This window comes from Alosa sapidissima, chromosome 8 (assembly GCF_018492685.1).
Source record: "Alosa sapidissima isolate fAloSap1 chromosome 8, fAloSap1.pri, whole genome shotgun sequence".
NCBI classification, from domain to species: Eukaryota; Metazoa; Chordata; class Actinopteri; order Clupeiformes; family Clupeidae; genus Alosa; species Alosa sapidissima.
In genome coordinates, this window is record NC_055964.1 from 38,200,480 (window position 1) to 38,225,582 (window position 25,103).

Consider the following 25,103-nt stretch of genomic DNA (forward strand, 5'->3'; position numbering starts at 1 on the left):
TTTTAGGCCATTGATTTCATTAAAACATATGCTAATGATATTGATGAGGGGGTGTTTACAAGGCGGAGACCTAAAACCATCCGGCTGCGCACAAGTTGACGTTCATTTGTGATTTATAATGGGCACATCTGGAAGGGTGGCGTACGCACGTTTTTTTGTGCATACGTTCGTGTTCTCTGAATCACACGTACGATCATTTCAGAAATGATCTAAGATCAAATGAAGGATGGTTTCTACGCAACACTTTTATAAATGAGGCCCCAGGCCACTCATTGGGGACAGGACAGCCTACCCGTTATGGTGACCAAGCTCTCCTAACTGACAGCCACACTGTCCATATGTCATAGATTAGATGGTTGGATTTTTAAATACTATTTATTTTTACATAATATTTATTTGTACATACTATTTATTTTTACATGGTATTTATTTGCATTTTATTTTGTATTCATTTGCTCACAGGCAGGTATGATCACAGACTTGCATGTGTGTGTGACTACAAACGAACTACAACGTGACGACAAAAGTGATGACGAGCCCCTAACTGGGCAACTCTGTTAGCAAAATCTAGCCCCAGTTTCCGACCTCTGACTCACACATTAAGTGACGTGAATGACGCGGAATGATGATGTTTTCACTCGGAGAAAGGTTTTTCCGAAGCCCATGAACGCTAGGTTAGTATACTACTATTGATGATGTAATGTATGGGGTGGGTTAGGGTTAGTATACTACTATTGATGATGTAATGTATGGGTGGAATATGCTGCTCTTTGTGCCATTTAATTGCCCCCTGGGGGTGAATAAAGTGATTTGAACTGAATGTTATGTATGCGTAACAAACTGCTTCATTAAACCAAACAAAAAACATCAATGTTTTTGATGCTAATAGATCATAGAAGCTAAAACAAATCCACACATAAACATACTGCCAAACACTATTTATTTTTTCTGATTTGTTTAATGGTTATTCATCTTCAGCAACCGAAAACAGATTGAAGAATCCCACTGAACATGGACAATGAAGAGGATGCCATATAGTTGCACTAATGTCTTTAATCTTAACTAGGTACCACAACCAAACTTGGGCAGATTGTACACAAGTTGAAACATTCTTGTTTTGGCTTGGTCATACGGACTTGATTTCACATCAGCGTGTGTGTGTTGAATAAACTCTCCAGTTGTAATATTTACACCATGTTCTTACATTATTCTTGTGGTTTTGGAGGACTTCCTTTCAATGATGTAACTATCAGCTTGACCGATGTAAATGCCAAACCCAAGAGGAGACGCTTTGTGCGCAAATGAGACCCACTAAAGCTTTTCCAAAAAGGCAAATGTCTATTTCTAGAACCTATGTTTGTGGATTATTTCAGCATTACAATTTGGAATTTGTCCTCAAGTAATCATAGTTCATGGAATTATGTAACTAATCCACTTCTAGAAATCAAAGCTTTAAAAACAAATGGTCAACAAAGTCCAATACACACTTTTTACGACTAGTAAGAGTTTTCAACATGGTGATGTACATCCTTAAAAACATCTGACAGAATCCATTGTGCCAGGAGGTCTACAGATTAACAGGAATCCCGGGTGAGAAAACAACCAAAGCAAGGAACTTAGGGTAGTGGAACAGGGCAAATTAGGGTAGTGGAACAGGGCAAATTAGGGCAGTGGAACAGGGCAAATGATCCTCTCGCACTACAGCAAAACCAATCATGGCTGCTGAACCTTGCTGAAGGCTCCAGAACGCTGCGTAAGGTTCCGGAAGCTGGGCACAGCTCACTTCTTCCTCCCTCCTCTCTCCTTCAGGGCCAGGTGGATGATGGAGCCGTTGCTCATGTTGTAGTAAGCCAGAGAGTTGGAGTCTTTAATGAAGATACCCTGAGGAGAGACATACACTGTTAGTGGTACGCACAGACAGAGGGAGAGAGAGAACAAGATAGATTGGAAGAGACTGCACATGTGAGCGAAAGAGCAAGAGATTAAGGGATAAAAGTGAGAGAATGACAGAAAATGAGGGATATGAAAAACATGGCGCCCAGTCATGCTGTTAGTTAGCCCTCTAGGAGCTGCTAGTTAGCCCTCTAGGAGCTGTCCACTGCTAGTTAGCCCTCTAGTAGCTGCTAGCTAGCTGTTAGTTAGCCCTCTAGTAGCTGCTAGTTAGCCCTCTAGGAGCTGCTAGTTAGCCCTCTAGGAGCTGCTAGTTAGCCCTCTAGGTAGCTGTTAGTTAGCCCTCTAGTAGCTGCTAGTTAGCCCTCTAGTAGCTGCTAGTTAGCCCTCTAGGTAGCTGCTAGTTAGCCCTCTAGGAGCTGTTAGTTCGCCCTCTAGGAGCTGTCCACTGCTAGTTAGCCATCTAGTAGCTGCTCGATAGCCCTCTAGGAGCTGCTAGTTAGCCCTCTAGGAGTTACCTCATACTGGAGCTTCTGCTTGCCGGCAGGCATCCCCGTGGCCTCGTGGATCTTAACCTTGATGACTGACACCTGGAGGGTCAAACAAATGAGAGCCTGTCAAGACGCCGCTCGCATCAAAACATACCAGAGGAGGAGAAAGCACAGATGTCCAGGATGACTGCAGGCAGGGAGTGTGTGTGTATGCGAGCATGTGTACACACACTAGGGGTGTGTGAATGGCTTGGTTTGTGTGTGTGTGTGTCAAAGAGAAGCAAGGAATTATTATTTGCGGCGTGTCACGACGAAATGAGTCGAGATATCGATTTGAACGCAGAGAGGGTCGAGATATAGCGATTTGAATGCAGAGAGGGTCCAAAAATAACTACAATGTGTATTTTCTAATTTCACCAAACACATTCCTTAAAGCTGCAATTGGCAAGTCTGACAGATTGAGGGGACTTAGCCAAAATGTTGAATGTTTACAACTCTCATGCCCCTACCCCACTACCACCGAGCACCCTCTCATCGAGTTTGTGCTCGTCAGTGCGCACCAGACTGTGATTGACAGTCAGATCTCACACAGCCCCGCTCTGATTGGACCAGAAGAACCAGGAGCTGTGGATTTTTGCAAAACAAATTACAGGCTCTTTTCTAAAACTGGCTGATTTATGTTGTTCTGTCGGAGCAGTGTCGGTTTCAGTGAATATGATCAAAAAAATCTTGCTAACTGCAGCTTATCTATCACTCATTGACATATCTTACTGTAAAACGACCTAGAAATATGTTTTTGAAGGCCAAATGTATAGGAAGACATATTTCTTCCTCGTTCAGACGCTTGCTGTATGTGAGAACAGGAAAGTTTCCGTTTTCTTTGGTCTGATAACATCGTGTTTTGGCCTTTGACCTCTTCAAGACGGTCATCATACTCATAATTATTCTGAAAAATGTTCTATTTTAGCCAAGAGATTTAGCAGAAGAAACAGCCACCAACAGTTGTTGCTGACCAGATCCCTCGCGGAGATTGCTCCCGATTGGTCAGATTGAATTTGTTATGGAGTTGGCGGCCTATTTAAAAACAAAAACATTATGCATTAATCATTAGGTTATTGTTGTCCTTGTCATCTTCAGAAGTTGATCGAACATTATAGGCTACCTCACAAGTTATAGGCTAGAAATGCCTCACGGGTTTTCATTGCCTGCACGAATGGAGCATTTAGAAGCTGCGCTGTGTAGTTCGGATCTTTTTGGATTAAACGATAGAGATTCTGAATGTCGGCTGCTGGTTCAGTTGAAACGACAGGTATGCCTACATCTTCATCAGCATCTGACCACGTCCCATCTGATTGCTCATCGTCTTTGCTGTTGCTGTCGCTGTCAATCTCTGCTGTCCGTTCTCCAAAGTAGCCAAAGATCATTTACACTTCAAACTTTAAAGCCGATTTTCTCAAAACGTGTTTTTTTGCTAAGACGAGGATAGCTTTCACATTGTGGCCAATATCTCTGAGTTGGCTGAGCGGAATTGAACAAATGAAATTTTGAAAGAAAAAAAAAAATTTCCGCGACACCGGACTCATTTCGCGGTGTCACGGCCCATTTTATGTTTGTATTTTGGCTACATCGAAAATGCGTGCGTGTGCGTATGCAGGGTTGGGTAATAATGGATTACATGTAATCTGGATTACGTAATCAGATTACAAAAATCAAGTAACTATAATCAGCCCAGATTACAATAAAAAAATTGTGTAATCAGATTACAGTTACATTGTTGGGGATTACCTGATTACATTTTATCATGCAAACAATGCAACTTCATGATAGCCTAGCTATCTTTTAATTTAATTAGGACGTTCACTTTAGACTTTTTTTAAGATATAGTTAAGAACAAAATTATTCATACCCCTGGCAAATATTGATTTTTTCTTGACCAATATGTTTGTTCTTACTTAAAATTACACTTGGACATGCCAAAAGGTTGCAAGACAATGTGGTAAAAACATGGAATAAAAAAAAAAAAGTGTTTTTAACTTTAACATTTTTATGATTGCGTGTTCAAAATTATTCATAAAGAAGAACTAATAAAGGTCTGCACACTGATTGAAGCTCCCAAACGTGGATTTATTTGCACATTTATTTTTGTGCAAATAAATCCACGTTTGGGAGCTTCAATCAGTGTGCGGACCTTTATTATTTCTTCTCAGTTACTTTTTTGGGTCCAGCACCTGCACTCCTGTAATGTGCGCGCACTCCTTCGTTTCCCAAAATTATTCATACCCTTTTTAAACAATCACTGGAAACATCTTTATTTACCACCACAGCTCTCAAAATGGTTCATAATACCCACCAAGCCTCTTCATGTCTCCACAATGATTGTAAACTTCACCTTTTTAGCAGCAATCTGGGTTTTGAGGCAGGAACGATTATTTGCCATGACTTTGGCCTTGTGCTCACTTTTTTGACAGATTGAGGTCCGCTCTAAAATGTTGATATTGTTCTCTGTTAACCAATTCTTGCCTTGTTTGGCTGTATGTTTTGGATCATTGTGTGGTTTAATGTTCAAATGCTGCCTTTTGGTGCAGCCATGGCCTACTGGTTAGGGCTTCGGCAATTGGGCTTGCCGGTTCGACTTCACTAATTCACGGATTGGGATAAATGCAGAGACCAAATGTCCCTCACAGGATCAAAATATATACTTACTTACTAACTTACATACTATTGGGGCAGGTGTCTCGGCACACTGCCTGATCTTTTCCTCCTAATCTTAATGTAGCCTCTTGTTTTAGTGTTACTGTTTACTTTGAGAAAGTCACCAGGTCCCCCTGGTTGAAAAACATCCCAAAATAATAATTTTCTCACCCCCACAATTGAAATGGACATGGTGTCATTTGGGTTTAATGCTTCCTTTTTAATGCCAATCTCAGGCCATGTCCCTGGGTCAAAAAAAGCCAGCGAAATCTAAATTCTTTGTCCAGGTGTGCCCTTATAAAGGTTAAGCTGAGTTGTGCATGTTTGGAGAAGAGTGGAGAAAAATTCTTTCATCAATTATGTGGTGGTGTCGTTTAGTTAATGGGCATATTTATTGAAGTAATCTAAGAGTAATCCTAAAGTAATCAGATTACGTTACATGTTTTTGGTAATCCAACTGATTACGTTACTGATTACAAAAATTACCATGTAATTTGTAGTCAGTAATGGATTACATTTCAAAGTAATCTGACCCAACCCTGCGCGCATGTGTGTGTGTGTGGTTAGGTGTGTGTTTGTATTTTGGCTACATCGAAAATCAGGGCTGCCCTGAATTGTACACCCGAGAATGAAATATGAAAGGTTTTGTTTGTGTGTGCGTGTGTGTATATATGTGCGTGTGTGTGTGTGCGTGTGTCTTACCTGGTCTGTGAGAGGAACGGTAAAGCTGAGGATCTGTCCACTCAGTTTCCATTCCGTCTTGTCCTGCATGTTTGGGACCTGAACTTTCACTGTGACAGGACCCTGAGAGAAGAGGGGGAGAGAGAGAGAGAGAGAGAGAGAGAGAGAGAGAGAGAGAGAGAGAGAGAGAGAGAGAGAGTAAGAGAAGAGAGTGATAGTTAGGTGATGCATTCTCAAAGAGATCCTCTATTCTACCCTCCTGTGATACAGCTTTGCCAACACAACCTGCTGCACTGAAACAGCACCCAAATCAGTGGCCCTACACTAACATGAGGGAAATGAATTGCCTGTGTGCAGGCGTGTGTGTGTATGTATGTGTCTGCACTGGTGCAGCATCATTGGAATGAGCTGAGCTGTGTGATCTGATGGTGTTCTGATGTCTTTGGCTTTTGATACAGAGGGATGGAAATATGGCTCAAATGAGTCACATTATTTGTGACAAAAACATGAAACTACTTATTAAGGCTGTAAACACAGAGAGAGAGAGAGAGAATGTGTGTGTGTGCAAGCAAGAGGCCAATAAAGGCTAAAGCCATTGGGTTTGTGCTTGTCACGTGAAATGTGCTATATAAATAAAGTTGATTTGACCGTTTATATAGACCGTTGTTAGCCAAGCTCAGCTCAGGTCAGGTGTGGTGTTAGCCAAGCTTAGGTCAGGTCAGGTGTTAGCCAAGCTCAGGTCAGGTGTGGTCAGGTGTTAGCCAAGCTCAGCTCAGCTCAGGTCAGCTCAGGTGTGGTGTTAGCCAAACTCAGGTCAGGTGTGGTGTTAGCCAAGCTCAGCTCAGCTCAGCTCAGGTGTGGTCAGGTGTTAGCCAAGCTCAGGTCAGGCCCACTCAGAGGTCAGAGTAGCATTCTACTTTTCTTCTTCTGCGTCCGAGTCTCATTTGCATTAATGCATAACGCCTATTGGCAATGAGATTGTGTGTTTGCTTTTCTAAAAAGTTATTCTGAGGGTATATATAGTGTCAAGCTAAGTGTGTGTGTGTGTGTGTGTGTGTGTGTGTGTGTGTGTGTGTGTGTGTGTGTGTGTGTGTGTGTGTGTGTGTGTGTGTGCGTACCTTGTTCCTGCGCAGGTACTCCTCCTCTGGTATGAGGTTGTCCTCGGTCTTCATCTTCTTGCTGACGGGCTCGTCCTCGTGAGGAGGGGGGGGGGTGGGCAGGGGGCATGGGGGCCGCAGAGGAGCTGGGAGGCTGGGGCACGGGGGGGGCAGGAACAAACGCTGGAGGACGAGGAGGAGGAGAAGAAGGAGAGGATGGAGAGAAGGAGGAGGATGAGAGGAGGAGGAAAGGATGAGGGGAGGAGAAGAGGAGGAAAGGAGGAGAGAAGGGGAAAAGAGGAGGAGGAGGAGGAGGAGGAGGAGGAGAAGGAGGAGGAGGAAAGGAGGAGGAGGAGGAGGAAAGGAAGAGGAGGAGGAGGAGAGAAGGGGAAAAGAGGAGGAGGAAGAGGAGAGGATGGAGAGGAGAGGAGGAGGAGAGAAGGAGGAGGAGAGAAGAACGAGAGATTTAACTACAGAACCTACAGCTACACTAAACCATAGTCAGCAGCACACACTAGTTGGATATCTGGGTACAGATTTGAGTAGCAGCAGCACTACTGTGCTGAAACATTCACAGCACCCCCTGGTGGACATTTGACTAATGTGTAGAGGCATCTGACCATTATGGGAATGGTGTGTGTGGGCCTGTAAGAAAATCTGAATATGGTGTGTGTGTGCGTGCATGCACATGTGTGTGTGTGTGTGTGCCTGTGTGCGTGCGTGTGTGTGTGTGTGTGTGTGTGTGTGTGTGTGCCTGTACATGTGTAAAACTCACCTGTGGGCACCACCATGGGCGGGGGTCTGGGGGTCATGATGTGGGGTCCGGAGGGTGGCATGGGCACCACGTTGATGCGGGGCGTGTGCAGCATGGGGGGCATGGGGGTCAGCACCTGCCCCGGGGCAAGACGCACCACGGGCGCCATGGGGGGGCGGGGCAACACTGGCACGGCCGACAGCAGAGTGGTGCGCACCGGCTGGGGCAACTGGGTAGATAAGATAGATACTTTACACCACACACACACACACACACACACACACACACACGGCCGACAGCAGAGTGGTGCGCACCGGCTGGGGCAACTGGGTAGATAAGATAGATACTTTACACCACACACACACACACACACACACACACACACACACACACACACACACACACACACACACACACACACACACACACACACACACACACACACACACACACACACACACACACACACACACACGGCCGACAGCAGAGTGGTGCGCACCAGCTGGGGCATCTAGACACATAGATAGATACTTTTACAATCTCACTCTTCAACACTACACACATGAGATGGGTTTTATCATTGTACAGTCTGACTCTAACACTACACACAAATGAGATGTGTTTTAACTGCCTACAATCTAATTCTATTCAACTTTACATACACCTGAGCGTGTTGCATTTTAATTTAATTTAATTTAATTCTACTCAACTCTACACAGCAGAGAGATGCATTTGAACTGTTTACAATGCAACTCTACAACGCTGGGGTGGACCAACGGATTGCTTTCAGCTGCCCTATTGGTCAAGCGAGGCGTCCATTCTGATAGCTAAAGAAACTAGATGTACCGCATAGTGGTACAAAATATGACCGCCGCTCAGTCCTGTACATCCGTTCCGCGAAAATAAATCACACTTCAATTTGTCTCCATATTTTACTCCATCCCCCACTCTTGAAACTTTTGTGTATGCTTGTTTGGCATGCCTGAGTGTGTGTGTGCGGCTGCACAGAAAGTAGCCTACTGGTGCTGAAAAGGTGAATAGATTGTAGAATAGCCAAAGAAGATGTAGCATTGTTATAAAACCTTTAAAATCTCTAAACAATCACAAGTAAGGCAGTTCATCACAGTTCATCCATTGCAACTGGATTGATGAAAGGTCACTTACACTTGTAGGCTACATTGTATTTGGGAAAAGCAAAAGGTATCAGCATAATGTTATTTATTTATTTATATTTATTTATAGATATTTTATGTATTTTTAAACAAAAACATCTCTGTCAGTTCCATGCCGTTTTCAACAGCTATCAAAAACAAAGGTCATTTTTGGATGGATGGATTTTTTGTGAATGTTTCTTCTTCTACATAAGATTTTAGTCATCTTCATGTAATACTTTATTGTCAATGCACAAATTAAGTAACAGTAGTCTGAAACGTTATTGTTAATGCACAAATTAAGTAACAGTAGCCTAGTCTGAAACGAAATGCTGTTTTACATCTAACCAGTGGTGCAAATAACTGACATGTCCAAATGGGCCTTGATGAAATGCGTCGCTAGACTGTTCATACACATTTTAACGGGCCAAAGTTGAAGAGCTTTTGTCCGTTATTGTTAGTGCAAATATAGGCTGATTCATGTTCCCTTGCATTGTTTAACTGAGGTCCATGGCTAGTCTGGCTTTCATCAGACCAAGCTCAATCTTTTAAGAAATAAAAAAATAAATAGCGGGCAGATCAGGCTGGGTTCACCCAGCCTAGTCCATAGGCACCCGATATTGTTTAATTTTCCGATTGAGATATACACGCTCTGGCTATTCTAAATGCAAAAATGCATCAGGGAGTTATGACAAAACGGTAACTAACAAACTAGATCCTAATAGAAAGCTGTTAGCTTCCCTAAGCTACAGGTAGGATTATAAGGTAGGCCTATTTACAACATAAATTGTCAATAGGCTATGCTGGCGACACAAATAAAATCTCCTTTGGAAACCAATGGCTTACGCCTTACAGTATCAAGCGGACTTAAACTGTCATATCGTGGCGAAAAGTTGTAATAACATTCACGCAGCTCCATGAGTCAAGGAAAGGGCGAATGAAGTAGCCACTTCTAAATGGGACCCACTACACAGTAGCTTAAGGTGTTTTGCTAAAGCAGCCATAATGAAATGAAGGTGTCATTGTTTGGATACTTCACACACACGTGCTTTTTAATTTCACAGACTACAACTACCAAGCTGTAATCAAAGCACATCGATTCCCCTCTCACACCCTGCACGCACTTAAAACAAAATAAACAGGCGTCTCAGTCTCACGCATGTATAGGCAAAACTGTATCAGACTGGTGTAACGTTGGTAAATCTTCCATTGCACAGAATGATTTTGTAGCACGTGCAATGACAGTCGAAAGATACAAACAGTGCTGCTATACATTTGCTTGGTATAACCGCATTTATAGTTTTCTACTTATGCAATAAATCAAATGCCTCCATCACTCAACCAACGCTAACGATAACATTACCTAGGTCCTTATTGATATTACAAGATTAACGTACCTGCAGTAAAAACCAAGCATGTCCGATAAACATCCTCAGATTTATTTCGGCTTCAAGAAGAAATGGGAATTACACTTCATGTGAACATCGTCCTATCCTTATTAGATGTTCTCTGCGGTAAATTACAGTCCTTGTATGAAGCGTCCATTGTTTTTTCCAACCCACTTTTAACTTCCAACAAAATTACGTCTCACTGCAACGATGCGCCATCTAGTGGACAAACGACTACTTCTCGCCAATACTGAAAATGCAGCCATGATGATGATGATGAATATTTATTTTGGCTTTCTTTTAATCCTACTGAATTTGTAATTATGTATCGGCCGGGGACGAAATGAAATTTTTCCGTAAAAGTCTAGTGGGGCTACATACCCACCAAATTTCATGTACCCCGGTGGTTCGGTGTCCCGGGTATCAATGACCAAAAATTCAGGGAGTAGATGACGGGAAAAATTCTTGAATTGTGTGCATGTGTGCGTGTACAAATTTATGTTTATGTTTATGTGTGGGTGTGTGTGTGTGTGTGTGTATGTGCGTGCTTGTGTGTTTGCCTGCGTATGTGTGTTTGTGCATGTGCATGCATGCGTACATGTCTACTGTGTGAGTATGTGTCATACGTATGATTACTGTAAATGTATGTGTGTGCGTGTGTATCTGTTTATGCACATGTGTGCACATGGAATGGGTTAACATGACCCCTGGAGGCAAACATACGGAAAAAATTGGTCATCCTAGGCCCTACAGTTCTCAAGATATTCACAGAGAACTGTGTCTGCCCTACCCTCCTTTCGGGGGGTCCAGTCCAGCGGGGGGCTACAGATCAAAACGAAGAATGACGGTTCCATGCTATCCATGTGGGGGTACATGCCCACCAAGTTTTGTGTACCCCGGTCTTTCAGTGTCCCGGGAATCCTTGTTGGTGTACGTCACTAAATGTACACATAAATTATTTTATTGTAAGGCCCCCCCTGAACGAAAGTACACAAAACTTGGCATGCATTCGGAGGGTGTCATAATGATCCTACACTTTTAATTTCGTGCAGTTTTGACCTTGTCAGCCAGAGATATTGTGATGAAAACACCTAATTTTTTGCTTTTTAATTTTTAACTAGGTGGCGCTATACATGAAATAAGTGGTAATGGGATGGGTTGACATGCCCCCTTAAGACCAACATACATAAAAAAGGTGGACCTCCTAGGCCCTACGGTTCTCGAGATATTCACAGAAAACTGTCTCCGGCCACCTACAGGCCAGTTGGTGTACAGTAACATAAATTAATTTATTGTGTGGCCCCCCATGAACGGAATTCCACAAAACTTGGCGTGCATACAGAGGGTGTCATAATGATCCTACACTTCCAATTTCGTGCAGTTTTGACTATGTTAGGTCACAGATACCTTCAATTACAACACCTCATTTTTACTTTTTTGTGTTTAACTAGGTGGCGTTATACATGAAATGAGTGGTTATGGAATAGGTTGACATGGCCCCTTGAGATCAACATACAAAAAAAAAAATGGTCCTCCTAAACCCTACGGTTTTCGAGATATTCACAGAAAACTGTGTCTGCCCTACCCTCCTTTCGGGGGGTCCAGTCCAGCGGGGGGGCTACAGATCAAAACGAAAAACGATGGTTCCATGCTATCCATGTGGGGTTACATGCCCACCAAGTTTCGTGTACCCCGGTCTTTCAGTGTCCCGGGAATCATTGACGGAAATTTGGGCATGCGAAAAAGAAAAAAAAAAAAAAAAAAATCTGACTAAACCTATATGACCGCCGCTTCGCTGCGCGGCGGTCATAATAAATGTGTGAAGAGATCTGAAGCGGCTGGTGACTGGCCGTCTCACGTAACGCTACACAGGTCACACAGAAGGATCTTTGAGCATCACTTCAGAAACAGAAGCGTACCATCTATGGTGCTAGCATGATTACCAAGAGATACGGCTCCTCCCTTTTGATTTGGAGAACTCCCTCTCAACTCCAATCATGACAGCGACATCATCCACAACACGATAATCATGACAGCTACATCATCCACACCACGACAGCGACATCATCCACACCACGATAATCATGACAGCTACATCATCCACACCACGACAGCGACATCATCCACACCACGATAATCATGACAGCTACATCATCCACACCACGACAGCGACATCATCCACAGCACGATAATCATGACAGCGACATCATCCACAGCACGATAATCATGACAGCGACATCATCCACAGCACGATAATCATGACAGCGACATCATCCACAGCACGATAATCATGACAGCTACATCATCCACACCACGACAGCGACATCATCCACAGCACGATAATCATGACAGCGACATCATCCACAGCACGATAATCATGACAGCGACATCATCCACAGCACGACAGCGACATCATCCACACCACGATAATCATGACAGCGACATCATCCACAACACGATAATCATGACAGCGACATCATCCACAACACGATAATCATGACAGCGACATCATCCACAACACGATAATCATGACAGCTACATCATCCACACCACCATGATGGTTTCTGGGCCAAATTGAGTCCTTTTGTCTCCCAATAGCTGGCCACTGAACAGCATCGATTAGCTGATTACGCTAGCTATTTAAAAGCTTAAGGTTTCCCCTCAAGTGACAAGCAAGACAAGTAAAACAAAAGAAAAGATATCCACACCTGATGAAGACCTGAGTGGTCAAAACGTTGTACATCACCCACCATTAAACTGGGAGCTTTAGAAACAGTTTGCAGATATCTTTTCTTTTGTTTCACTCAGTATTTGTAGTACCCAGCACCTGTAGAATCAATATAGATGTGCGTACACCTCTACACTTAAGCATGAAAATGTAGACATTACATGGATGATCTCAGTTATTATGGTTTTCTCGTAGCTGTGACATCCAAGGTCAACCTCCCTAGAGTCTGGAGTAGCACCAGCTTGTCTTCTAATTAGCTTTCTTTATGATGACAACTGTTTTTTCTTTATTCTACGTAATTGGTCAAGAATACCCTGTTTAGTCCTATAAATAACGGTAAGACTTTGTCTACAACAGACCTGTTGCTCTCATGCTTGCCTGGGATGCCTTGTGTGTGTTTGTAACCTGTCTCCGGCGTCGTGAATAAAGCTTTGTACTCTGCCGTACGGTCGACTTGCCTGTGGGATACTTTTTGCCTCTTTGTGGATTAATACTTTATTTTTACCACAGTGGATGCCAACAAAGCCAAATGCCACTCATGTGCCACGCAAGGCAGTTTGCACTTAAACAAGCGGCACTAAACTGTTTACATTTCTTCCCTTTACTACTGCAGAAGTTAAGTAGGCCTACACAGCAATAACCTCTTACATATTGTTTATTTTTAAAATATAATTTTTTTAAGAGGCTACTTTTGCCCGTTTGCTACGGCTATATTTTGAATATTGCAGCCGATCCGTTAACTGGGCTAAAAGGCACGTTACCTTTCCTTCTCTCACTGCATTCTCAGATCATCCTGCTCCTCCTCTATCTTTCTTCGTTGTTGGTACATTTACATTTTCCTAATGAATTCTGTGGACTGAAGAAATTAGTTCTACTGGGCGTCCTGGCTGGCTAGTCAAACTTTACGCTTTTTCTGCCCTTCAATTTGGTAGAAGCGACTAGTGAGTCACCATAAAGGTAAACAATGCGAAACTGCTAACGTTGCGAAACTGCTAACGTTGATGGGAGGTGTAGCTTTTATGCTGCATTCGCGATGTGAATCTATGATTCGCACAAGTAATGTTTCTCAATGTGCGGTGTATTTTATAGACATCATTTTTACTCACATGTGAAATGGGCGCACAGTAGAGCCCTGCCTTGATGCACAAACACACACATTTAGGCATTCTTACTTTAAAAGCATCACACAGCCATCCTGTGCACTTGCATTAGCAACTGGATTAGCGTTCAGCTAAGATGCATTTTTGCGTGTGTGTGTGCGTGCGTGCTCTGCTCTACTCACGGTGTGTGTGTGTGTGTGCTGTACTCACGGTGTGTGTGTGTGCTGTACTCACGGTGTGTGTGTGTGTGTGCTGTACTCACGGTGTGTGTGTTGCGCGGGGCTGGTGGTGAGGGTTTGGGCATGCTGGGTGGGATGGACGGCGTGGGCAGCATGCCCTGGGACTGCCCCTCGTGGGGCTTGCTGGGGCCGATCTTGTCCTTGGAGTCGTCCTCCTGCACCAGCCCCTTGGCCTTGTGGATGGCCTCGATCTGCTCCTGCAGCGTGATGTTGGCCTGTGCTGCCTGCTGGGTACGCGCCATGCTGCCAGAGTGCCCATCCCACGTCACCTACACACACACACACACACACACACACACACACACACACAGACATACGCACGCGCACACACACGCACAGGGAGAACATCCAGAGAACAGGATTAGAACACGGTTTATGGGTGTGTGAGAAAATCTGGGTCTGCACTCGCCATGAAACAAAAGAGCAATACTCTCTAGCAATACTGAGGAACCCAACAGTGAGCAATACTCTCTAGCAGTACTGAGGAACCCAACAGTGAGCAATACTCTCTAGCAGTACTGAGGAACCCAAAACAGTGAGAGCAATGCTCTCTAGCAGTACTGAGGTGAAGGGCTAGCTGGTTAGCTGGTAAACTCAATTCTGCATGGACATATATTTGCATTAATGTATTTCCCCAAGTTTAAATCCCCTTTGTCCGGAATGGACTTCACAAAATTCCATGATATTCCAGAAATTCCATGACCCGTGGGAACCCTGATTATATCAGCAATCCCCACCCCGAACGGCCGCTTGGACCCCCCGAGCCCCGGTCCTGTCCACCCCAAACGGCCGGGCCCCGGTCCTGTCCCCCCCAAATGGCCGGTCCTGGTCCTGTCCACCCCAAACGGCCGATTGGACCCCCCTGGTCCTGGTCCCTGGTTCTGTCCCACTCACCTTCTCCTCGGGTTTCTGGATCTCCTCCTCGCCGATCTTCTTGCCGATGGCTGTCTCCTCCACGCCGAAGATGTCGGTACGCCTCTCGGCCAGCTGCTTCAGGCTGCTCTCGATGTCCAGGCCGGGCGCGTACACCTCGTCCTCCACCTGGCGCTCGCGCAGGCTGCGGTCACGCTGCTCCAGCCAGCGGGGGTCCAGCAGGCCGATGCGCATGTGCTCCTGCATCTTACTGGCCTGGATGCGCTCGCCAGTGATGGGGGAGATCAGGTACTCGTCAGGAGCAGACACAGAGGGCTGCGGCTTAGAGGCTGCACCCGCCAGCGTGTGTGTGTGTGTGTGTGTGGGCACGAGTGTGAGTGTAAGGGAGAGTAACAACAAGAAAAGAGAAAAAAGAGAGATAGAGAGAGAGAGATAGAGAGAGGAAGGATGAGTAAAACAAGGAGAGAGGGAGAGAGAGTAAAACAGGTTAGCTTTTGCCACCACAAGTACTGACTGCTTGTGATTGTCATGGTAACGGCGTGACCTCTCACCCTTGGGGTCGTAGTCCTTGCGGATGATGACGTGGTCGGGGGTGGGGGGCAGTGGGGGGGGCATGGGGTTGTCTGGGGGCAGCGGAGCCTTCATGCCGTCGTCCTCCTCATCCGAACCCTGCCAACAGCACAACGCAACACAACGCCAGGCATCACACATCACACAAATATGACCATTAGAAGTGACCATTAGAACTGAATATGACCATTAGAAGTGAATATGACCTAATTTAGAGCTGCGCTAGATCCTGAAACGGTCATTTCATGAGGAGTATAAGGGCACAATGGACTCTAAGTTCGGAATCTTATTCACTTTGCCTTCTTCAGTTTACAAATAATGAAGGACACATTACTGATGAAGGTGATTCACGGGGGTCGTTTATCCCCCCCCCCCCCCCCCCCGTGTTATCGCGCTGGTTTAGAACCCCGTGCTATCGTAGAACCCCGTGTTATCGCGCTGGTGTGGGTCTGACCTCGTCCATGTCCTGCAGCTAAGTGTCCTGGTCACATTACTGATGAAGGTGATTCATACTGACCTCCTCCATGTCCTGCAGCTGAGTGTCCTGCTCACATTACTGATTACATACTAGATAGAGGGTTGGGTTCTGACCTCGTCCATGTCCTGCAGCTGTGTCCTGGTCACATTACTGATTACATACTAGATAGAGGGTTGGGTTCTGACCTCGTCCATGTCCTGCAGCTAAGTGTCCTGGTCACATTACTGATGAAGGTGATTCATACTGACCTCCTCCATGTCCTGCAGCTGAGTGTCCTGGTCACATTACTGATTACATACTAGATAGAGGGTTGGGTTCTGACCTCGTCCATGTCCTGCAGCTGCGTGTCCTGGTCACATTACTGATTACACACTAGATAGAGGGTTGGGTTCTGACCTCGTCCATGTCCTGCAGCTGCGTGTCCTGGTCGGGCTGTGCGGCGTGTCCCTCCTCGCGGCCCTCGCGCTCCTCGTCCTCGTCCTCACTCTCCACCTCCATCTCCACCTCCTCACTCTCCCCGTACTTCTCATAGCGCTCCTGGATCAGCAGCCGCGCACCCAGCTCCTCAGGAGTGGTGGGGGGAGGGAAGTTACCTGCGCAGGACAAACACCACAAGAGGTCACCACACCAGGTCAACACACCAGGTCACCACACGAGGTCACCACACGAGGTCAACACACGAGGTCACTACAGGCAAAGATTCTATAGTTAACTAAGACGAATCATAAGACGATTCACCAATGGAACGAAATGGCACTAGTTCCGGACTCCTAAATAGGCGTGTCAAAACAAACTTTTCTCTGAATAAGCAATAATAACATATACATATAATTTTGTATACTATTTTACAGTCATTGTTTGTATGTGATGCCAATGAAACACTCTTTCGGACACGGAATGAATAATTTCATTTTGCCCCGTTAACCAAGCTAGCTAGCTAGCTAGCTAGCTAACGTTAGCACAGTAAACGGAAAGTGAATGGGAATGTTCGCTAGCTAGCTAGCAGCTAAGAACTTTGGTTAAACTTATATATTGTTGCAAACAAACCTGAAATAACATATGTTCAGCAACTTTGTGGTAGTCTACTAGTTCTAGCAAAAATATGTTAGGTTAGTTTATCATCAACCATCTCTGAGTCTAGAGCCTCTGAGAACAGGTGGCTGTGCACCAGAGCTTTGAGGAGACAGTGACAGATCACGAACAAAGCTATTTTTGTCTTTATTTGTTTCGTTGGAAAATACAATTTCAATGTCGGAATGTTAGGGAGACATGTGGCTTCTAGAAAATGGGTTCAAAACTTACATGGCTGAATGTAGGGCTAAGGGATTGGTCATATTCCGTGAACATGTTCATTTCTCCCATAGGAATACATAGACACTGGACCTCCCGCTAGACTCCTAAATGGGCGTGACAGCTTCGAACCCCACGTCACAACGTGCCAGAATTTACCCTCTTATGAATCGTCTCGCTTTATCAACCGTCTCTGCTACAGGTCACCACACGAGGTCACCACACGAGGTCACTACAGGGTCTTTTCTAACACACATGGCACCACGCAGCTCCTTAGCTCATCCTGGTGCACACTTTTGGGACTTAACAGAGTTGAGCTGAGACATTATAAATATTTAATATATCTGAACCGTTCCAAATCTATAAAAATGTCTAAGTTCAGTATCAGTATGTAACACCTTAGTATGACTATGTACTCATCTAGCGATATGACACGATGGAGAACTGACACTACCAGAGCGGAACAGAAGAGGGCGCTGGAGAACTGACACTACGGCACCAGAGCAGAACAGAAGAGGGCACTGGAGAACTGACACTACGGCACCAGAGCGGAACAGAGGAGGGCGCTGGAGAACTGACACTACCAGAGTGGAACAGAAGAGGGCGCTGGACAACTGACACTACGGCATCAGAGCCATAGACAGTAAAAGAAATGGACGAACAGACTCCGTCGTTTTCAATGGGAGGGCACTGAGTCAAATAGAACGATTTTTCAGTTGGTCCCCCCAGTAGGCTACTGCGCAGACTCACACTTAACTTTGTGACGTTAGCCATAGAACTGAATCTTGTAAGATAGATAGGCTACACAGAAATTCTTCTCACACTTCCTTCGCCTTCAAAGTCATCAAAGTTAAACATTTATTTATGTATTATTATTATTAATATCATCCTCACCAAGTCGTGTTAATGTTGAAGCTACCATACATGATCATCTTCAAAAACAGTCAACAAAACAAAAAAGTTATAGCCTTGAAGCTAATCTTCTTTCCACTTTTCCGACCTACGGTCAATCCGTCAAAAACCTCTGTAATGATTAGTGCTGTTTTTAAAAAAAATAGGTTTACTTTTTTATTATTATTAGGTTGCCTCTGTGTAATGCTTTACCAGAGAGGGTTAAAGCGGAGCTAGTAATGAAGGATCTTTGGCTTTACCTTAACATACGGTCGTGTATGCTAGGTTTTGCTTATGAGTTACCGTCATAGACAGTAAGGTGGACTGAGCTTCTTATCCAAACAATACGGTGATCTCCCTACGGCGCGAAAGAGAGATTACGTCAAAGCTAGCTTCCCTCCAACCGAACAAGCTAACCATTCTTCTTACGGGTAACCAACGTTACGGACGAGGTAGTGGAGTCTGTTTTGCCTTTGTAGTGTTTATGTGGATTACACAGAAGCTACAATATCGGCACGGGATATATGTTATATGAAGTTATGGTATTTCAAAAAAATCCTAGAATGAATGGGCTTCTATGGGAGTTAGCAGAGAGGTGGTCCCTCCAGCCTACGTCGATTCTTCTACTTCCGGGAATTCGCCTGCCCCCTTGGTCAGAGCGGAACAGAAGAGGGCGCTGGAGAACTGACACTACCAGAGCAGAACAGAAGAGGGCGCTGGAGAACTGACACTACGGCATCAGAGCGGAACAGAAGAGGGCGCTGGAGAACTGACACTACGGCATCAGAGCGGAACAGAGGAGGGCGCTGGAGAACTGACACTACGGCATCAGAGCGGAACAGAAGAGGGCGCTGGAGAACTGACACTACCAGAGCAGAACAGAAGAGGGCGCTGGAGAACTGACACTACGGCATCAGAGTGGAACAGAGGAGGGCGCTGGAGAACTGACACTACGGCATCAGAGCGGAACAGAAGAGGGCGCTGGAGAACTGACACTACCAGAGCAGAACAGAAGAGGGCGCTGGAGAACTGACACTACCAGAGCGGAACAGAAGAGGGCGCTGGAGAACTGACACTACCAGAGCGGAACAGAAGAGGGCGCTGGAGAACTGACACTACGGCACCAGAGCGGAACAGAGGAGGGCGCTGGAGAACTGACACTACGGCACCAGAGCAGAACAGAGGAGGGCGCTGACGGAGGAACGAGACGCCTCAGAGCGGCAGAGCGGCCGCACACTTCACCTTGCTCGTTGGGCTGGAAGTCCACCGTTTCCACGACAACAAAGTCGTGCCAGTCGATCTGCGCGTACGCCACGCGCTCCTTCTCCCGCTCCTCCTCCTCCTTCTTCCTCTCCCGCTCCTGGAATTTCGCCCACTCCACACGGTAGCGCACCTGAGGAAGAACACACACACAGGTGACTACATACACACACACACACAAACTCCACACGGTAGCGCACCTGAGGAAGAACACACACACAGGTGACTACATACACACACACTCCACACGGTAGCGCACCTGAGGGAGAACACACACACAGGTGACTACATACACACACACACACACAAACTCCACACGGTAGCGCACCTGAGGAAGAACACACACACAGGTGACTACATACACACACACACACACAAACTCCACACGGTAGCGCACCTGAGGAAGAACACACACACAGGTGACTACATACACACACACACACACAAACTCCACACGGTAGCGCACCTGAGGAAGAACACACACACAGGTGACTACATACACACACACAAACTCCACACGGTAGCGCACCTGAGGAAGAACACACACACACACACACAGGTGACTACATACACACACACAAACTCCACACGGTAGCGCACCTGAGGAAGAACACACACACACACAGATGACTACACAAACACACATACAAACTCCACACGGTAGTGCACCTGAGGAAGAACACACACACAGGTGACTACATACACACACACAAACTCCACACGGTAGCGCACCTGAGGAAGAACACACACACACACACAGGTGACTACATACACACACACAAACTCCACACGGTAGCGCACCTGAGGAAGAACACACACACACACAGATGACTACACAAACACACATACAAACTCCACACGGTAGTGCACCTGAGGAAGAACACACACACATACAGGTGACTACATACACACACACACACACACAGGTGACTACACACACACGGTAGCGCACCTGAGGAAGAACACACACACAGGTGACTACATACACACACAAACTCCACACGGTAGCGCACCTGAGGAAGAACACACACACACACAGGTGACTACATACACACACACACACACACACACACACACACACACACACACACACACACACACACACACACAGGTGACTACATACACACACACACACACACACACACACACACACACACAAACTCCACACGGTAGCGCACCTGAGGAAGAACACACACACATACAGGTGACTACAAACACACACACACACAAACTCCACACGGTAGCGCACCTGAGGAGCACACAGTATATAACAGTAGTTTTATAATAGTAGTAGTTTTATAATAACAGTAGTTGTATAATAACACTAATAGTTTTATAATAACAGTAGTAGTTTTATAAGTACAGTACTTTTACTACTATTATCATAAAACTCATGTTATTATAAACCTTGGTCAAGTCAGTTATGTTTGCTTTAAAGACACATCAGTACCTGTGGCTATTTCATGCCAAAAGTCAATCATTTAAAATAACCAATCAATAGATCAACTCAATAAGGGCAGCGCTGTCCAACATCTCACCTGATCCAGAACCTCTCGTGGGTTCTCTGCTTCCTTCTTCAGCTTCAGCAGGAGACCTTTAGGTGGGATCAGAACCTAGAACACAAAACAGCAGGATCAGAACCTAAAACACAAAACAGCAGGATCAGAACCTAGAACACAAAACAGCAGGATCAGAACCTAGAACACAAAACAGCAGGATCAGAACCTAGAACACAAAACAGCAGGAGACCTTTAGGTGATCAGAACCTAGAACACAAAACAGCAGGAGACCTTTAGGTGATCAGAACCTAGAACACAAAACAGCAGGAGACCTTTAGGTGTAGGTGGGATCAGAACCTAGAACACAAAACAGCAGGAGACCTTTAGGTGGGTTGCAGTGTGAGTGTGTGTGTGTGTGTGTGTGTACTGCAGTGTGAATGTGCAGTGTTTCCCACAGAATTGAATTATATTTGTGGTGGTAGATTTGCAGAATTAACCTGAATGCAACAGTTTAACAAATTACTGCAGTGTGGTTATGATTCTAACCAGATTTAAGCACAATTTAGTACAACCTGGAAAATCATTGTGTGGATGTGGTCAATGTTGATATTGTGGTGGGCCGCCACAAATAAGTCAATTTGGCTTATCAGGCTGCCAGTCTTATGACGTCATTTTCTATATTTTTGATATGTTGCTGAGTAAATCATAAACAGCCCCAGCAATGAAGAAAAGTGATTGATAATGACTGACTGACTATTATTGTGTTACATGCTTCAAATGTAAAGCACTTTGAGCTGCATTCTGTGTATGAAAGGTGCTATACAAATAAAGCTTATTATTATTATTATTATTGTATGGGAAACACTGGTGTGTGTGTGTGTGTGTGTGTGCGCTGAAGTAGTTGAAGAGGCTGTGTTGAGGCCGTAGGAGTGTGTGTGTGTGTGTGTGTGTGTGTGTGTGTGTGTGTACCTTGGTGTACTGCTCCACCAGCTTGGTGAAGTAGTTGAAGAGGCTGTGTTGAGGCCGCAGGAAGTCGAACTGGTAGTTCCGCTGCTCCTTCTGCATCAGCTGGGTCAGGAACTGCCGGCCGTTCCTCGCCACGAACTGGGCGGTCAGCTTGACCACGTCCAGGTCGAAGGCCGAGATGGACGGCGGGTCGGCGATGAACTCGAACTCTGGAGGCGGCTCCTTGGGCACCACAGTCTCCTGAATGACCTGCGCTTGGACCTGCACGAGACAGAGCACATCAGGAGAACTCTCGCTAGTTCCAGTACAATCTGACCGGTAGAAACTTGAATGGGAGACAAACAACAACTATTCTCTGTGACACCAGCCTACTAGTGGCATGGAGAGAATGACTATGGATGTCCAGGGAACAACTGGCTAAGGATGTCCAGGGCAGAGGATGACTGGCTATGGATGCCCAGGGCAGAGGACGACTGGCTATGGATGTCCAGTGCAAGGCTGACCTTCTGTGGTAGCTGCTGAGAGGACTGTTGCAAAGCCTGCTGCTGCATGACTTTGGGCACGGCTGCAGACGGCTCCTGGGCCTTGCCCTCCTTGAACTCGTTGACTTTGTGGCGATAGTAGGCATGGTAGGGGTCATTGGGGTTCAGGAAGTTGAACTTAGGGTTGTTTATCTCGTTCTGACGGATCCTGGCCTCGAACTCTGGTCCATTCCTGCAATATGAACAAAGTAGATGTCGTGAGCAACACCAAAATTGTGGGCTACTTCACTCATTACAGAATCTAGCTTTGACAACAGACCTGGCTACGAAACTCGCCGTCTTGTCAACGATGTTTCGGACCTCGGGAGGTGGGTAGATTATCCCGACGATGGGTTTCGTTGCTGGAGTGTCATCTTTAACGATAGCTTCTTCTGGCTGAAATGAAATTGAGGTTATTTTTACAGAAGTGAGGTTTTTTACAGAATGACTATCAATCTTCGAGTGACACTTCATTGGTCTGGTAGTAACTTAATACACACATGGTTTACACATTGTAAATGTGTAAATATTTTCAACCCTTACGACTGAAAGTAACAACGTACAATAAGGTTATATCAACAAAGAAATCCCATCATGCACACAAAAAGTAAGTACGATTAAATGGGTCAACGTTAATTATATACTTATATAACTTCGTTGGCGACCTCACTGCAGCTAGCAAAGCTAACTAAGTTAGCTAATCATGGCTACCGTTAGACACATCAAGAGGCTGACATTTACTGATCAATTCAATGTGAAACATACATGGAAATAACTACTGGTTACATGTTTCAAACGAATCATCTAAATAATTATTGCAGGCAACTATTTCCAACGCTTCATTAACGTGAACAAGCTAGTGCGCTCACCTTATTGTTGGGCTCCGGCTGGACAATTTGTACAGGCCCAGGCGGCATGATTGAGGCACTGAGTTCACAGCTCTCACTCTAACTCGATAAGGACACGAAAATGGGCTATTTGTTGTTTCTATTTAGACTCCGAATGCTGATTTTCTGCTCAAGCAACTAGAAAAGTTCAGAGTTTAGAAATTCAAAAGATTTATGTTCATGCCCGACGTGTTTCCGAGTTTCACTCGCCGCCAGGATATAATTTATTTCTACTTCCGGTAACACTGAAGTTGAGGAGCATTGTGGGATTTGTGGTTTTGATAACTGGTCGCTATGGGGACAGATGACAACATATGAAATGTCACTACAGTCAAAACACTGCATTGCAAACTACCATACCATGTTCTCATGTTTCTTGAAAATGCGAATACAGGTGTTTAAAGTATGACTCATCTTTTGGGCCGCCAGGACTGTGTTGACAGTCTTCGTAGAGATTTAATTGATCTTCAGGGTGCCGTTCTAGACGTTTTCTCTCGAACAGGACCTGTCAGATGTCCATCCTGGAAATTCCCAGATAAACAGTCTTGTAATCTGGACCTTGTTTTGCTGTTGGAAAAATATGACTTCGTTGAGGGAGAAGAAGAATTCAACCAGCACACTCACATAGTTTTGCTGGAGCTGGTGATTGACAGGTGGGCAACCCTTTTTTTAGGCAAATATCTTCCACTGTCGCATTTGTTTCTGCATGCAATGAATGATGGAGTGTTCACCTGCCTTCGTTTAGACTGATGCTTCTGCTGCAAAGCTTCAGCGCACACATAGACCTCATTTTGGGGGGTCAAAGGAAAAACCCAGGCCCCAATCAGACCGCTCCCTCAGTGTCCATTGGTCCAGTGGTAAAACACTTCTGGAGTAATCTAGTGCAACTGGGAAAACAGTATCCACGGCAGGTAAGACATGGATTATGATTTGGTGAAGTGACTCAATAGTTAGTAGCTCAGTAGCCTATTATAGCATTACAAATCTGTAGCCTAATGAATGTCCTGTTTTTATCATCATTGGAGCAGGCCATTATTTATGGTTCATACCTGTAAATAGGCCTAGCCTAATGTTTTATATATTTTTTTTTAAACCAGTGTCACCTCATGTAAACACCTGCAATATAAACATAGAGAATTGTTGTTGATTAATATCTAGATATTTGAAGGAATGCATCTTCTTCCTGTTTCAGAATGTGTTCAAACCCAGTCCAGCAGACAGAGGCGCTCAGAGCCAGCTGCACAGCACCTCCTCCCTTCAGAGCAGCGGGAGTATAGCCACCCAGCCCTCCTCCTCCTCACACAGCCTCTCTAGAGCTCCCCACAGCCACCTCCGACCCAGAGCAGCACCTGGCAGCACCTCCTCCTCCTCCTCTCACCTCCGCCAGTCCCTCCCCCACCTCCTCAGCTCCTCCTCCTCCTCCACCCTCCTCAGCCAATCAGCATCCAGCTCTCTCTGGCCCACCACGCCCCCCAGCATCCCGCCCAGTCCTGGCATCTCGTCCGACTGGCACAGCGTGGGCGTCCAGACGGCCGAGTCGTCCCTGGTGCCGTGCGACGCGTGCGCCAGCGTGCAGGCCAGTCTGCGGGAGTCCGGCGCTGCGCTGGTCAGTCTGTGCGGGACGCTCGGCTTGCCCTGCTCCCTGCAGCAACTCCTGG

At 45.5% G+C, this 25,103-nt stretch overlaps 3 protein-coding genes across 6 annotated transcripts in view; 1 reads left to right on the plus strand and 2 right to left on the minus strand.

Moving 5' to 3' along the window:
- Positions 1–25,103, minus strand: part of LOC121716106 (chemokine-like receptor 1) — a 965,204-nt gene that overhangs the window by 333,089 nt on the left and 607,012 nt on the right. The window lies entirely within an intron of this gene.
- On the minus strand, positions 924–23,655 carry sf3a1 (splicing factor 3a, subunit 1). Its single transcript, XM_042102282.1, is given in 16 exon segments — positions 924–1,881; positions 2,409–2,480; positions 5,775–5,876; positions 6,872–6,964; positions 6,966–7,033; positions 7,626–7,833; positions 14,234–14,479; positions 15,105–15,412; positions 15,635–15,752; positions 16,528–16,724; positions 19,555–19,705; positions 21,111–21,185; positions 22,041–22,298; positions 22,541–22,751; positions 22,839–22,954; positions 23,428–23,655. Coding segments are annotated over 16 exon segments (2,373 nt in total). The 5' UTR covers positions 23,476–23,655; the 3' UTR covers positions 924–1,779.
- Positions 23,742–25,103, plus strand: part of ccdc157 (coiled-coil domain containing 157) — an 11,484-nt gene continuing 10,122 nt past the window's right edge. For all 4 annotated transcript variants that reach the window (XM_042102270.1, XM_042102271.1, XM_042102272.1 and 1 more), the window contains exons 1-3: positions 23,742–24,098; positions 24,191–24,356; positions 24,638–25,103. The exon at positions 24,638–25,103 is cut by the window's right edge and continues 333 nt beyond it. In XM_042102270.1, the coding sequence (XP_041958204.1) occupies positions 23,851–24,098; positions 24,191–24,356; positions 24,638–25,103 (880 nt within the window). In that variant the 5' untranslated portion in view covers positions 23,742–23,850. The remainder of the gene's footprint in view (positions 24,099–24,190; positions 24,357–24,637) is intronic.